This window comes from Vigna angularis, chromosome 8 (assembly GCF_016808095.1).
Source record: "Vigna angularis cultivar LongXiaoDou No.4 chromosome 8, ASM1680809v1, whole genome shotgun sequence".
Lineage (NCBI taxonomy): Eukaryota > Viridiplantae > Streptophyta > Magnoliopsida > Fabales > Fabaceae > Vigna > Vigna angularis.
In genome coordinates this window covers 22,268,853-22,285,174 of record NC_068977.1, presented here as the reverse complement: position 1 = coordinate 22,285,174, position 16,322 = coordinate 22,268,853, and the positions used below count along the sequence as shown (strand labels likewise).

Genomic DNA, 16,322 nt, shown 5'->3' with positions numbered 1-16,322 from the left:
CACTGAATGTGGTCAGAATAGGATAGAAGGGTTTGGGGAGTGGCATAATTGGACTAAAAGAAGCATATTTTGGGATCTTCCTTATTGGAAAGACAACTTGCTAAGAAATAACCTCAATGTCATGCACATAGAAAAAAATTTCTTTGACAATGTCTTCAACACGGTTATGAATGTTATTGGAAAAACAAAAGATAATGACAAAGCAAGAAAAGATTTACCTTTTTATTATGGGCGAAAAGACTTAGAGTTGCAGGCGCAAGCTAACGCCCGATTGTTCAAACCAAAAGCAAATTGCACCATGTCAAAAGACGAGGCAAGAATAGTTTGTGGATGGATCAAGGAGCTTAGAATGCCAAATGGATATGCTTCTAACTTGTCCAGATGTCCCAATGTTCAGAACGTTACTATTCAAGGGTTGAAGAGTCATGATTGTCATGTATTCATGGAGACTTTCATCCCTCTTGCTTTCAGTTGTTTGCCAATGCACGTGTTAAATCCACTGATAGAAATTAGTAACTTCTTTAAAGATTTGTGTTGCATGACACTAAAGGAAAATTCCCTAAGAAAGATGGAAGAAAATATTCCAATTATTCTCTGCAAATTAGAAAGAATATTCCCTCCTGCATTCTTTGATTCAATAGAGCATCTTCCAATTCATCTTACATATGAAGCTTGGCTTGGGGGACCGGTGCAATACAGGTGGATGTATCCCTTTGAAAGGTTTATGGGAGAATCCAAACGTTCAGTTAAAAATAAAGCTAGAGTAGAAGGATCAATTTGTGCAGCTTACTTGCACAAAGAGACAACGTATTTTTGTTCACATTATTTTAAAAACTTCATGTTGTCCCCCACTAATGTTAGAAATGAAATGCAATGGAAAGCTGAACTATGTGAAGGTAAATTGTCAGTTTTTTGAAAATCAGGGTGTCATGCAGGCAAAGAATTTACTCATTGGTTAACTGATGCTGAATTCAACTCTGCTCATGTCCATGTTTTAATCAATAGTAGTGAAGTTAAGTCATACCTTGAGTATGTCATCATCCAACTCCTACCTTTGCAATGCTTAAATTTTTATACTAATTCATTTCATTCGTACCAGCTCATTTCTTGTGGCTGAGCAAGTCGCAGAAGGAAATGCTTATGCTAGAATACACTCAGAGTTTCCTCAATGGTTTAGAAATCAGGTTCGTACTTTTTCCCAAGTTTTGAGCGAGGTTAATTTGACTCTTGCTTTGAAATTTTGTTGGTATCTTTGTAGGTTTTTAATCAGGCATTAACTCCCACGGTTCAAGAGTTAAGACATCTCTCCAATTGGCCAATGAGATGTGTGAAAGAATGGCAAACTTACTTCACCAATGGTTACAAATTCCATACACATGAGTGGTCTAAAGGAAAGAAAACAACAAATTGTGGTGTGTATGAGCTAGAGTACAGAGGGTTATTATGATGATTTCTACAACATCATTCATAAAATATATGAGCTAGAGTACAACACTAGTAGAAGTAGTACTACTTCTCCAAACAGAGTAGTACTTTTTTATTGTGAATGGTTTGATCCTTCTAGAGTTGGTACTATAGTGGATCCTAGGTTTAACATTGTCGAACTCCACCTGAGATTAAGATATCGACCGTTTGATCCTTTCATTCTACCAACTAATGTCAGACAGGTTTATTATGTGCAATATCCACCACCGCAATATTGACAAACGTGGTTGGGCTATTGCAATACAAACCAAGCCTAGAGGTCGCATTGAGCCAAATGAGGTTGAGGAAGATGTCGTCTACCAACTTGACCAAATGTCACAACCACAACAAATTATTGAAGTTGAATGTATAACCACATTGCACGACCCTGATGGTGATGGAGATGAGTTAGAAGCACCAATACAAGGAGGACAAGAAGGAGAAGAAGAAGAAGAAGAAGAAGAAGAAGAAGAAGAAGAAGAAGAATATGATGATGAAGAAGAAGATAATGATAATGATGATGATGATGAAGAACAAGAAGAAGATGAAGATGATGATGACGATGATTGAATGTTGGACATCTATTGTAGCAAATTTAACTAGCATTTCAAAAACATTCCAATTGAGTTATGCAAAATACCATCTTAAAAGTTGTATGCAACTATTTTACATTCACATTAATTTGTACTTGTCCTTCCTTATACTTTTTTATTCTTTCACTTTATTTGTAACCATTTGAATGCAGTCATGACAGGAGAAGGTTCAGAATGTCGTGATAAAGGAAAGGGAGTAGCAAGGCCTAAAAAGAGGCAACGAAAGGCACCAAAGTATGTACTTAGGGTGCCTGCTACACTACCTATCACTGCTGCCCCTAGTTCATCATCTGTGGGGCCTTCTCCTACCCCTGTCGTACACCCTCTTCCTACCCATGTAGTACACCCTCCTCCTACCCCTACAGTATACCCTCCTCTTACCCCTATAACAAATATTCTTCCTCCTCCTGTGATTATTACCCTCACTCCTCCCCTTATGATTATTACCCCTACTTCTCCCTCTGACCCTACTTATATACCTTCCTCATCTTCTATACCGCCTTATGAGACTGCCACACCATCTGTTGATCCAGATTTAGCTGGTGATGGTGATGGTGTTAACCCGCCCCTCCATGATCGACCATGGATTGAGCCATATGGTAAAGGGTAAGACTTTAATCCCTTTTTTAACAATGTTGATGTTCAAAGTTTGTCTTACTTCAAATGACTTTTATTTCTTTATATGCAGGTTTATTCCATCCAAGGTTCCTTCCTAGGCCATCACACGATTAATTAAGTAACAATATTTGAATCCATGGCCTATTTGAGGAGCAATACATGTAGATGACAAAAAGCCATTCTGGGAGCGTTTTACGGTAAACAACCAATTAAACTAATTGTCATTCTTATTTTAGTATGTTTATTAATCAATGTTTGTTTTGTTTATTGTTACAGATGAAGATGCAATGGAAACCTGAACATGAAACTCAAATACAAAATAATTTCCACATGAAAGCATCTCATCGGCTGTCAGAGATGTTTAGGGATGCCCACAATGCAGGGGAGCACCCTTACTGGTTGGGCGAGCACATTTGGAACTATTTACTCGCTCATTGGAATTCAGCAGAGTTTCGCAATAAGTGTGCTACAACCCAGAGAAACAAAGCTTCTGAAGAGGGTGGCACCCTGCATACTGGTGGGTCGATCACGGTTCATGAGCATGCCATTCGTATGGTAAACTTTCAATGATTTTATGTTTCTTTCATATATAACTTATGTATTTTTTATTTCATGTACACTTTTAACTCTAAATTATGTTACAGGCACAAGCTTTGGGATGGGCGGTCCATGTTGATGAGGTCTTTGCACAGACTCATGTTCGGAAGGGCACTAATCAATTCGTTGATGAAAGATCTCGGAAGACTCATGTAATCAAATAACAATGGTACTAATATTAATTTTTCATTATGTTATTGTATCATTCCCTAACATTGCTTTTAATAGGAAGAATTTTCTGCAAGACTTTCACAGGTTAGATCCGAACATGGGTCAACTCCTACACCGGATGATGCGACTAATGAGGACGACGACATCCGTAGGACACAGTGCTGGGTCGATGTCGTTGATGGGAAGAAAAAGGGACGAATGTCGGTGCAGGAAAACTTGCTGCAAACTATACAACATCAAGAGGAGGTACTCTGAAGCACCAACCTTCTTCTTCCACCACTACTACTAACGAGACCATCGAGCGCTTGACACAATTACTACAACAACGTGACCAGGAAAATCATGAATTGAGAGAAAATTACAGTGACTTGAGAATCGAGTTTACAAACTTCAAGTCCCTGGTTATGAGAGCGCTGCCTGATGCTTCAAACATTCATTCTACTATCACTCCGACCCAGCCACGACCCTCCCCGTCACCCGCTGTCCCTCAGCAGCCCACATCAGTCCAGCCCACATCAGTCTAACCTACACTAGTCCAGCCCACACCAGTCCAGCCATCTATAGAGCAATAGGATGATGAAGATCATTCTGATGATGACTATGTAGATTATTAGTTTTTTTTTGTTATTGAACATAGTTTTTAGAACATTTTTTATGTTACCTTATGATTTTGTTACATTACATTTTCTAGATGAACATATTGTTTTATGTTTTATGTTTAATGTTTCATTTACAAATACAAGTTCTTAAATTTCAACAATACAAATGATGTTATTCTATTGTTGTTTATTCCATTAATGATTGGATGATTTTGGAATGTATATTATGGAGGTCTGTTTGTGGTTTGAAAATGTTATTCAGGTCTGTCTGTGATGTGAACATGTTATGCAGGTTTGTGTGGTTGGATAACAAATACAAATATCACTTAATTCTGCCTGGTTCTTACCGAAGGCTCTTGACCTTCGGTAATTACCAAAGGCTTTTTCTCTTCGGTAATCACCGAGGGGCAAAAGCCCTCGGTAAATGTTAGCGACAAGTGCTTTACCGACGGTGTTTTGGCCGTCGATAAGCTGTCGGTAATGATCTTTTACTGACAGTTTATGGCTGTTTCCGAGGGATTGTGACCTTCAGTAATGCCCTTCTTTTTTATAGTAGGTAATCAGCATGCACTATCATTTCTTTTTGTTAGAAACAATTAAAGTTGAAATTTGAAATAACAAAATTAAACATCATAAAAGACCATAAATACATTATTTTAAGATATGAAGTAAGACTTGTGTCGCACATATATTTAATCTTTCTCCTTAAGAACCTCTCTATAGTATCTATAGTTTGATTTTATTGGAAGAGCTTCAAATAATAATCATTATTTTATGAATGATAACTTTTAATGGGCATAATTGATTGAACAGATGCCAATAATGGACTGAGGCAACAAAGATACGAAAGATAAAGCTTATGGTGTTCCCATTCCTTTCATTGCATTGACTGCTGGAACAGAAAGAATAACGATAGAGAGTGGAATGGACTATCATATGGATAAACCCATTAACAGAGAGGATTTACTTAAAGCATCACATTTATAAATGGTAAAGTGTGACACAATGTACATGTATATATTGAAGAATAAGAAATTGAAATTTAACTAATGTAATTGAAGGAGTTGAAATTTAACAATAGACTAAAATCTTGGATATTGCACTCTAAAAATTAAAGTTAAATACTGCTAAAAATCTTATTTTACTATTCAAACAACATTAATTCGAACATTAAAACAGGCTTAATGCTTTTATGAAGAATAAAAAAAAAGTACTTTTTAAAGGTCTGTTTTGTGATAATTCATGTAGTAGTGCGACTCTACATGATTGTATTACTCCATATGGGGCAACTGAATAAGCATGGTCATGGTGGCTTTCTTAGAAAAAAAAATCAGCACGACCGTGGTAGTTAACTACCTAACTATATTTTTATAAAGAATAAATGTTTACTGTTTGATTTTAAATTTTGTTATGCTAATAGGGCCACATCAACACACTAAAGATTAAAAGTGAACTCTAAAGTTAATTAAATATGCAAAGGAGTTATTTTTCAATATGAAAAAGCATGGCCAGGTTCCCAGTCTCCCTTGTATGCTCATCAGTACATTCCAGTGGTTTCTATAAAGTTGCGGTGATTTCCGACGGTTTCTACAAAATCTCGATCATTTTTTACGGTTTTTATAAAACCCCAGTCATTTTCAATAATTTTTATAAAAGTCCGATGATTTTCGGCGGTTTTAGCAAAAACCCTACAAATACCGACGGTTTCTCATAACTCCAGGAAATAACGACGATTTTAGTAGAACCTCGAGAAATTGCGGTGATTTTAGCCAAAAATCGTCGGTAATACTTAACGATACTGTTTTTTCTAATGGTTTTTGCAACCACGGGTAACGTATTTTTCAGGGGTTAAAACCGTCGATAACGCTAAAAATAACCTTAAAAAAATTATATTTTTTGTAGTGTAGTATATATGTGCATGAATAGTTGTTGTCATCCAATTCATTACATAGTAATCACACTCATATGAGTTGGTTTGTTTATTACACTACAATATATCATGACAATAATAATTAATTAACAAAGATAGTTGGAATAAAACAATTATAAGAAAGTATGGACAAAAATATCAAACCTTGAAGGCCAACCGTGCAAGTTTTTTAGCATTAGTAATTGATTTCCCTAACAACATCATATGTACTACAATTGAATAATGAAAAAATGAATGATTTAGGATACACTTATATAACAAATATAGTTCATAACATTGACGTTCTTACGAATCTACTACTTGTTTAAGATGTTTGGGAGGAGACTTGTGTAATGAACAGAACAACACAGCAATGTTGTTCGGTACGTAAATCACAAGTAGCTTCCAATGTTGCCTGAAATAGATAATAACTTAAATATTGTGTCTTAAAATCATAGATGAAACTTTCAAGTTAACAAACTACACTTACCCAGCAAAATAAAGGAAAAAATATGCACTACTAAAAAGAGGGTATACTAACGCGTCATTTATGCTTCCGTTAAGGTGGCATTTTTGAACTTTTCGCAAACGTATATGCCTCGGTTCCAATAGAACCGAAGCTGCAGATGGTCTATGGCCTCGATTCCCTTCTCAACCGAGGCCAAAGACCCATCACTCCCACTAACATTCTCCCTGCCCTTTGACTCTTCAGCTGCCAACATTTTGGGAAAACGGTCTATGACTTCGGTTCCCTACAGAACTGAGGCCATATACCCCCTTACGACCACGAACATTCCTACTTTGGAAACTTACATAATCTGTATGCAGAGGATGTGGCCTCGGTTGTTTGCAGAACTGAGGCCATAATCTCTGTTCAGTTGCCAACTTTTTAGGGAAAGGGTCTGTGGGCTCGGTTCCTTGTAGAACCAAAGACATAGAGCCTGTTCTCACTCCCCTTTGACTTAATTGAAATTTTTAATATATATTTTTGGGGTTTTGGCCTCGGTTTGGTGGGGAACCAAGGCAAAAAAGATGAGCAAAAATTGCAAAATTGTCATTTTGAATTAAATTTGAATTTTTTTTAACTGGTTTTCGGCCTCGGTTCGGTGGACAACTGAGGCCATAGCCCCCTATTGCCTCGATCATTCAATGAACTAAGGTAGTAGCGTTTAAGTAGGTTTAAAAAAATATAACAGAGAGTGAACAGTTTCGTCTTTTTCGCGAAACGAAACTGTTCAAACTCTCTGGAACTCTCCTTTAACACGCCTTGCTCGCCATTTTGCTTGCATTTCCACCGATCATCTTTGATTTCAATAGTCGTCGTTGCCTTCGTGATGATTTTGGAAGCATTTACACCGATCAAAATCGGTTTTGAAGCATTATTATGTCGTCGTCGTGGTTTCTTCATTTTTTTCGCGTTTTTGGATTGTTTCGATACGTTTTTCGATTATTTTGTTGCATTTTTTATTATTTGTGATTATGAGACTTACATTTTATTGTATTTGTGTGTAGGTATTGTGATTTTGCTATGAAATTTATTATGTTCCAAAATGCGAGTAGTCGTATTTTCTCAGTTATTGTCTCTTTTTTCACGCTCCTAGGTTCTTATTATTGTGTTTATTAGTTATTTTTTGCTAATTTTTAATTTTTTGTATGTTGAATATATGTAATTATGTACAATTGAAAGTTTGAATTAATCATTTGAATGCTTATTATTTGTATCTTAAATATGTATAATTATATGATTGTATTATTGTAATTTTGTAGAATATTTCAAAATATTTACGTATGGATCGAAATTTGATTAATTTACCACGCATTAGTGCTGAGTACGAGAGAGGGGTAGAGGAATTTATACAATTTGCGCAACGTAATTAGGGTATAAGTGATGATGAAGTGAAGTTTAGATTTCCTTGTATGAACTGTTTGAATGGGAAAGAGTTGAATGCAACCCAAATTATGGAACATCTTATCTGTGATGGTTTCCTACGATGCTATACAACATGGATATGACACGGCGAAGAAATACACTTTTCGACTGTCTCTCAAAGTGAAGTTTGTTAACTTCAAGTATCATCTTTGATTTTAATATTTTACAATTAAGTTATTATCAATTTCCTGCGGCATTGACAACGACTTATATTTTCCATACCGGAGAGCTATGTTGTGTGGTTCTACTCATTGCTTGGAATTTCTTGAAGTTGTGTGGTAAACACCTTAATGCTTGGAATTTCTTTGTTATATAAATGAATGAGAAAGCCTTTTGTTTCTAATAATTTCATTGCAGCATGTATGATGTTGTCTGGGAGATCAATTGCTATCGGTAAAAAGCTTGAATGGTTGGCTCTCAAGGTTTGACATATGCTAAAGTCATACTTTCTTATAATTGTTTTGTTTTAATGATTTTCATTAAGTTTTTACAACTGTGACGATATATTGTAGTGTCATTGACAAAGTGGGTTGTATAAGTTCAGATACTATGTAATGTATTGGATGAAACACACTATTCGTGCCCATATTAGAAGTGGTTGGGAAACGGTAATATTTAAATTTAATAAATTTTGATTTTATCCATCATTTGGAATTCATATACACTAATTAATATCATGTGTCTTATGCAGAGATTCAAGACTCCTACTCCACTTCCTGAGAAGCCACATACATTCCTAAGGAAGCACTTGCAAAACATTTAATTAAATTATACAATAATTCATAGTTATTAGGATTTAAAATACATTAGCACATTTTGATTTATAGTTATTAGACTTTGTACATTATCCTTTAAACATTTTGTGTTGTAAATATTGATTTTGTGTTGTATATATTGTTTTCTTTGTAGGTCTGTTTTTGTGATAGTGGATATGACGAAAACAGACCTGCTATTAAAAACAATTCCAAGAGAATAGGCCTCGATTGTGGCCAAAACCAAGGTAGAAAGCTTGTCTATGGCCTCAGTTCAACATCAATCAATGACAAAAAATAAAGGGCTTTGGCATCGGTTCTAGCTTGAACCGTTGTCATAGGTCCACATTATTACCTCAGTTGAACCGAGGTAATAACCCCTCCCCCTCCCCTTTTTTTTTCTTCCTTACTGCTTCGGGTTCAGAGTGACCGAAGCAGTATCCTTTAGGATATTACCTAGGTAAGAAAAGAGGCCAAAACGCCCCCACCTTTTTACCTCGCATGTGTAGGCCTTGATTCGAAAACCGAAGCGTATTGTAAAAAAAAACCGCTATCGTTTCCCTTCATTGCACTAGTGATGTCTCCTTCCCCCATCCAAAGCAGTCGTTCACGTATACTTGGATGTCATCAAATTTATTGCCTTCATGAGTGAGTTAGGGGTCAACGAACCCATAAACATCATTGAACCCCAAATTGTTACTGAAACCAAACATATACGTAAAAACAAAGAAATTATTTCATATAAGTACCTAGATAAATCAATTTTATATAAGGATTGGTTCATAGACTTACATTATTCACAACTGAATGAGGATAATATTCTACTCATCTTTCCCCGACGCAAGCTCCATGGCATCATCCCTATACAAGAATAATGGGACGTCAGAGCCTCTACCAAATACAATAGAATCTCATGTAACTGTCATCAACTCTTCTGCAATGATCTTAGAAAAATGTGCATCTTTTAAAATCCCCGATTTAAACCAGGACATGAATGTTTTTTTATTCTCCATCAATTGTCATTTCTTTGATTGTCTCGAATTGTTGTCCTTCACAATGGCCTTGTGTGCTTCTAAAAACGAGATCACCTTGTTTATGTTGTTTAATATGTACAGTTGTGCTTGCAACACTTGTTCACGATCTTTGGTCAGCACATTAACACTTGTTCCCTAACTCTATAGCAAGCTGAAATTACTAATATAATGTGAGCATGACATATTTAGCTATATATAATCGAATAGGTCTAGTCTAAATTCTACATCTCTAATTTACTAATTAGGATTTTTGAGAATGAAGCAAAACAACAAAAACATTATGCAAAAACTAAGTTAATCATATCATAACTCCAACTTTGAGTTAACACAAAGAGATTTAGCAAAACAGGAAGTAATAAATTTACTGATAGAAAGAAGATTTCAGACTGAAGAGCACAAATGAAAACTCCTTAAAGCCTAAACCACCAACAAGAGGCATGAGAAGCACATGTTCAAGCAGTCCATCAGTTATCAAAACCAAAACAAATTTAATGTGCAGTGAAAACATAGAGAACTCGCAACTTTCTCAAATTATACAGAACAAGGAAAATAGATTGTCCAAACCCACGATATTATGATTACAAATTCCAAACAGTGAAAAAAGGTTGATCAAGAAGATTGAGAAAAACCTTAATAACACACAAAACTCAGAAAGAAGGGAAAAGTTACAATGTGTAAGACCTGCTGAATAATGGTAGAGGGGAATGCAGAGGAAGTCGTGAAATAAAGCCAAAAGTAGAGAGAGAAAGTTTCGTCCTTTGCTTCAATTTCGATTCTTTAATCCTTTAATAAAGAGTACTCTTCGCTTCCCACTGAATCAAATTTTTCAAAATTTACCACACCATAATCGTTTTCGGCTTCCTGCTTTCGTGCACATGATGTAAACATCAATTTCACACTTTTTTTTGCCTTCGATTTAGGGTTTCTTTAGCACCATAGAGAAGGAGATTTTGTGTTTGATTTAAGGTTTCTGGAACAAAATAGAGAAAGAGAAAGGGTATTGCGTTCCTAAACTATTGAAATAACTGCTTCAATGAATCCAGTGCGTGGAGAGAAAGGGCGACTGCATGGAGAAAAGGGGCAGTGCGTGGGAGAGATAGGGTTTCTGCAGCACCAAATACAAAGGCTTGGTTTTTCAAAGGGGCGACTACTTTCATTACGCAAAATTCCAAACTTACCCTTAATGACATTAAGAAAAAATGGAGTCCATCGCATGTCAAATGAATGTCAAATACTAAAAGCGTCTCAAAGTATTGTTATTGATCACTTAAATTATCTGTCATTTCTTCAAGATTTGTCAAAGGATCGCGATGTGTTAACAACTAAAATTAAACACCAATTTAACAACGGTCATGTGTTAGCTTCTTATTGGAGCGTAGGATTTTTTTTTTTTTTTGCAGTCGTTGTGGTGAAAAGAGACGCAGATTTACCTTTTTAAGATTCTGAAATTACCCCTCTGTGCACCCTCCATTTTCAACTCAGATTTCATTCCTCTCTCCCTCTTCATTTCGGTCTTCTCTCCAACCTCCATCAAAACTTACTTTGCCTAACTCATTGTGGAGCAAAGACCCCATGTGGGTGTTTCAGCAAGGTAGTTCAAGTGCCTCAGCATTTGAAACCAAGAGATGCTCTAGTAATTGATTACATGGTGCCTGCAACCGATTACTAGTGGCTTAATAGGTACCCCAATTGGGAGAACGTGACCCCCCATGGTGATTTTTTTATGCTTAAGGCTGCCTTTGTCCATTGTTTTCAATGGATGACTCCTGTTGGTCATGGTTGATGGTTGCAAGTGCATCAAAACTCATCTTTGTCCAGCCTATTATGGAGCAAAGACCCCATGTGAGTATTCCAGCAAGGTAGTTAAAGTCCCTCAGCACTTGAAGCTGATACATGCCTTGGTAATCGATTACATGGTGTCTGTAATCGATTACCAATGCCTTAATGGCTATTTGTACAAAAACTTTCAAGTCACTCCCTAGTTGGGAGAACGTGACTCTCCATGGTGATTTTTATGTGCTTTAGGCTGTGTTTGTCCATTTTTTTCAATGCATGACTCATGTTGGTCATGGTTGATGGTTGCAAGTTTATAAAGAAATAAAATAAAATAGAATAAAATAAGAGACATGAAACAATAACTCGGAAGTAAACTCATTTAGGAAACTTAAACAAATGTGTTTTTGGGAAATTAACTGCATCTAGTACAATGGTCTAAAAATTATGATTTAATAGTCATTTGAAAGATCTTTAAGTCTAGATTCCAACGAAACAAGAATCAACTCATTTGGAGTTTGGTGGAGAAAGTTATCAGCAAAACAATCAACAAAGGTCACACTTGGCACAAATATATAAAACGTTACCTTTAAGGAATTAACTGTACCTACTAAGATGTCCAAAAATTACAAATTAGTAGTCATTTGAAAGCTCTTTGAGTCTAGATTCCAACAAAAAAGGAATCAACTCATTTGGAGTTCGGTGGAGAAAGTTAAGAGCAAAACAACCAACAAAGGTGAGAGTTGACAGGAATATGTAAAACGTTAACTTTAAGGAATTAACTGTACCTACTCAGATGTCCAAAAATTACAAATTAGTAGTCATTGGAAAGCTTTTTGAGTCTAGTTTCTAATAAAAAAAGAACCACATCATTTGGAGGTATGTGGAAAAAGGTATGATTAAAATAGTCAGCAAAGGTCAAAGTTGACAGCACATTATCTTATACGTATATCTTTCCCTCTTGTTCACAGATCTATTACTTATTGAAATTTCCTTTTAAAATTTGTGCACTGTAACATGTTCATTGGTGCACTAAACACCACTCATGACCATTAAACTCACTCACCCATCTAAAATGACAAACATGAAACAATAACTTGAAATTAAACTCATTTAGGAAGCCTAGAAAAACGTTGTTTTGGGGGAAATTAATTGCACCTAGTACAATGGTCTACAAATTATGACCATTTGGAGTTCGGTGGAGAAAGTTAAGAGCAAAACAAGCAAAAAAGGTCAAAAAAACAGAGTTGGGGAGTGTTGTTCATCCAGCTGGGAAGTATAGTTGAAGTTTCTGTACAAATGACAATTTTTTTCTCTAGTAATCGATTACAAGACCCCTATAATTGATTACCAGGGCAGAAAATGGTAAAAAATGCTTATGGAGCTCATCTAACTTACATGAAAGTATCTAAATGACATTTTTTTCTCAACAATTCAATGGCCTAACATGTTCATTAGTGCATTAATCACCACTCATGACCATTAAACTCACTCATCTAAAATAACAAACATAAAAAAAATAACTTGAAATTAAACTCATTTAGGAAGCTTAAAAAAACATTGTTTTTGGGAATTTGTAGTCATTTGAAAACTCTGAGTCTAGATTCCAACAAAATAAGAATCAACTCATTTGGAGTTCAGTGGAGAAAGTTAGGAGCAAAACAAGCAGCAAAGGTAAGAAAAACAGAGTTGGGAAGTGTTGTTCATCCAGTTGGAGAGTATAGTTGAAGGTTCTGCACAAATGACCATTTTTCCTCTGGTAATCAATTACAAGACCCTTGTAATCGATTACGAGGGCAGAAAATGGACATAAATGCTTATGGAGTTCATCTAACTTATATGAAAGCACCTAAATCACATTTCTTCTCAAGTGTAAATTGGTGAAGTAAGCACCAACCATGATTAATAAACTCAATCATCCATCACAAAAAGTGGAAAAACTCGCCCAAAAACACAAAAAAACTATAACAAAATTGAAATTGTATTAATCAAAATTGAAATTTTATTGATATAATATTTAATAAGTACATATTATCCATCATTTTTAATGTCTTTTTCTATACTAAGAAGGTTTACAACTCTCATACAATCAAAATCTCTACACAACAACTCAACGTCCTATAATAATTGTAAGTCTAGCAGCACTTGTTCTTTTCACACATTGTCGTTGTCTAGAATCCAATCACTTACATATTTTTGTTTAAATCCGAGCTACTCCTCCTGAAATCAACACAATCAACTTAAAGATATTACCACAACACCGAAACCATCAACACATTCATCAAGTCTTTTAACAAATGTAGTGTTACTTACATTGGTGCTACCAATCTTGACATTGCGAAAAGCTGAAACCTTAAAGAAAGGACACACCTTTACTCCTTGATGGACATCAGGACAATGGGGAAGAGGCCGAATGTGCTTCGGTGGAGAGGACAACGAGAAAAAGTCGCCAAGAAAAAGAGGAAGAGACGAAGAAAAGGGGAAATATGCTTCGGTAGAGAGGAAGAGCAAGACAAAGAAATAATCCGGTGAGATTCTGGTGAAGACACAGTGAAACCAATGGTGAAGAGAGAGTGAGACTGTAAATGAAAATAAATATTTACTTTTTGAGATGAAACTGTGAAAAGGAGAAAACCAATTTCTCTCTGCCTTCCTAAAATACCCTTAACGTATATTTCATTTTAAAAAAGTAACATTTGAAATGGACCAATTATCACCCGTCATGTTCCGTTGTAAAAAAGTTAGCAAATTTTGATTGTTAAAAGAAACTTTATCTTTGTGGATCAAATCCTCGACTGCTGTTTCTTATCCTTTGAAGATATTTTTTTTATTGGATTCGTCGAGGTGAAGGGCACAAATTTTCCCTTGAATTCAACTTGAAAGATGAATTTTAGAATATCCCCTGTATGGAGGTATTGCTCCTCATGGTAAATAGTCAATATTTTATTTGAATTTTTATTTTTTAAATAGTTTAATTAGTATTTGAAATATTAAAAAATGAATACGTGTATACTCGTTAACAGAGATGGGATATGATCAAAATTGCCAGTATGTTAAACATATAGAAAAAAATTAAAAGAGTTTTCACTTCAAAGATAAGGATAAGGATGAAGTAATGAACCTGACATTTAACCTGCGTCGCTGTCATCTTGTAGTCTATGAATAGATGTCTTTAATTAAATAGCAAGATTTGTTCGATCAAATAAATTTCACAGCTTGTTATTTCTAATATTGGTGAGTTAAATTTAAAGGACAATTAAAATAAAATTAAAAAATTGGTATAATAAATTATTTAAATAGTTAAAATTTATTTATAAAAATCTTGTATGTTTGAAACTATTCTTCTGCTTATAAATTGTTTATCAACAAGTTTGGCTCATTCACGTGATTCAATTTTGGGAGAAGCTTATCACCTTAGAAAATTATTAGAGATAAAGGAGATGCAGACTTTATTTTCAAACGTCGATTTAAGAGAAAGCTTCTGAAACTTAGCAGTCTCCTTAAACTCCTTACAATCCACGTTTAACCTATTTTGCTCATGATCTCTGTACTGAAAAACGTTGAACCACATAAAATAGATAAAAAAAATTGTTCACTCAAACTATAAAATAATCTGAGGGTCTCTGCTTCTGTACTCGCGCGTCTATAAATACATGTTTCCTATATGATTCGTCACACAAACAGAAGATAAGCCTTGTAGAGCCTCCCAAAAAATGAAGTTTACGACCTTCCTCTCTCTGTTTCTACTTTGTGCCTTCACCTCGAACCTTCCTTCAGCCAGTGCTGATTTGGTGGACACTGACGGTAATCCTATTCAAAATGGTGGCGTATATTTTATAACGCCAGTTATAGTAACTGGCAACGGGGGTGGGTTAGAATTTGCAGCAACCGGAAACGAAACTTGTCCTTTGTCGGTTGTCCAAAATCCCAATCCTTTCTCTAACGGCTTCCCTGTACACATTTCATCCCCATTAAGAATCCTTTTTATAAGTGAAGGCACTATTTTGACCTTGGGGTTTACTTTTGTGCCTCCGTGTGCCCCCACCCCGTCTGTGTGGACTCCTGTGAAGGGTGAGGAAGAGGAACTCTCTGTTAAACTTACTGGATACGACAACACAGTAGGCGGTTGGTTTAAGATTCAGAGTGTTCCTGTTGACATTGGGGGCTACAACATCTTGTTCTGTCCTCTCGATAGTAGTTCATGTGACTATCTTGGGATTCAGTTTGATGCTGCTAGAAACAGGCATTTGGTGATCACCCAGAAAGCGGACGCTGCCTTATGGGTTCGGTTTCAGAGACTTTCGCCCGCATCATCTGCAATTTCTCTGCATGAACCATCACTGCTCCTAAAAAGTCATGACTAGCTTCTCCAACTCAGTGACTAACGTAATCTATGCGCTAAATAAATGCTTATTTTGCTGTCGTTGTAATAAATCTTCGCATGGCTGAACATAATAAGATTCGACACCTTGAAAAAAATAGCTTCTTCATTTTAATAATATATATATATATATATATATATATATTATTAATTAACTAAATAAGATAAAATTACTCTTAACAGTTTTGAAGTCTACGTGACTATATTAATTAAGTAACCAAATCAGATAAATATAAACAGAATTTTAATATTTTAAATCAATTGAATGCATTTTTTTTAAAACATCATCAATAATAATAATAATAGTAATTAAAGTTTATATCTTATCTATACTGCTTTCTCTTTATTTAGATCATCACTTTTTTCGAGTGTTTTTCTCTTAATTAAACTTATTTTCAAATAAATTAAATAAATAAACATCTTAAGATTATATACCAATACGTATTTACTGATTACGGTCAAAACTGGATCTACATTACTGTTGCCGGTTGTTTCTGTCTC

At 35.3% G+C, this 16,322-nt stretch overlaps 1 protein-coding gene across 1 annotated transcript; it reads left to right on the top strand.

Moving 5' to 3' along the window:
• Positions 1 to 15,093: 15,093 nt before the first annotated feature.
• On the top strand, positions 15,094 to 15,853 carry LOC108319465 (kunitz-type trypsin inhibitor KTI1). The gene has a single exon (XM_017550610.2). The coding sequence runs from the start codon at positions 15,154 to 15,156 to the stop codon at positions 15,802 to 15,804; it is 651 nt and encodes a 216-aa protein (XP_017406099.1). The 5' UTR covers positions 15,094 to 15,153; the 3' UTR covers positions 15,805 to 15,853.
• Positions 15,854 to 16,322: the final 469 nt, after the last annotated feature.

Excerpts from the sequence above, each read along its gene's own strand:
- LOC108319465 (XM_017550610.2), top strand. The coding sequence starts at position 15,154 with ATGAAGTTTACGACCTTCCTCTCTCTGTTTCTACTTTGTGCCTTCACC.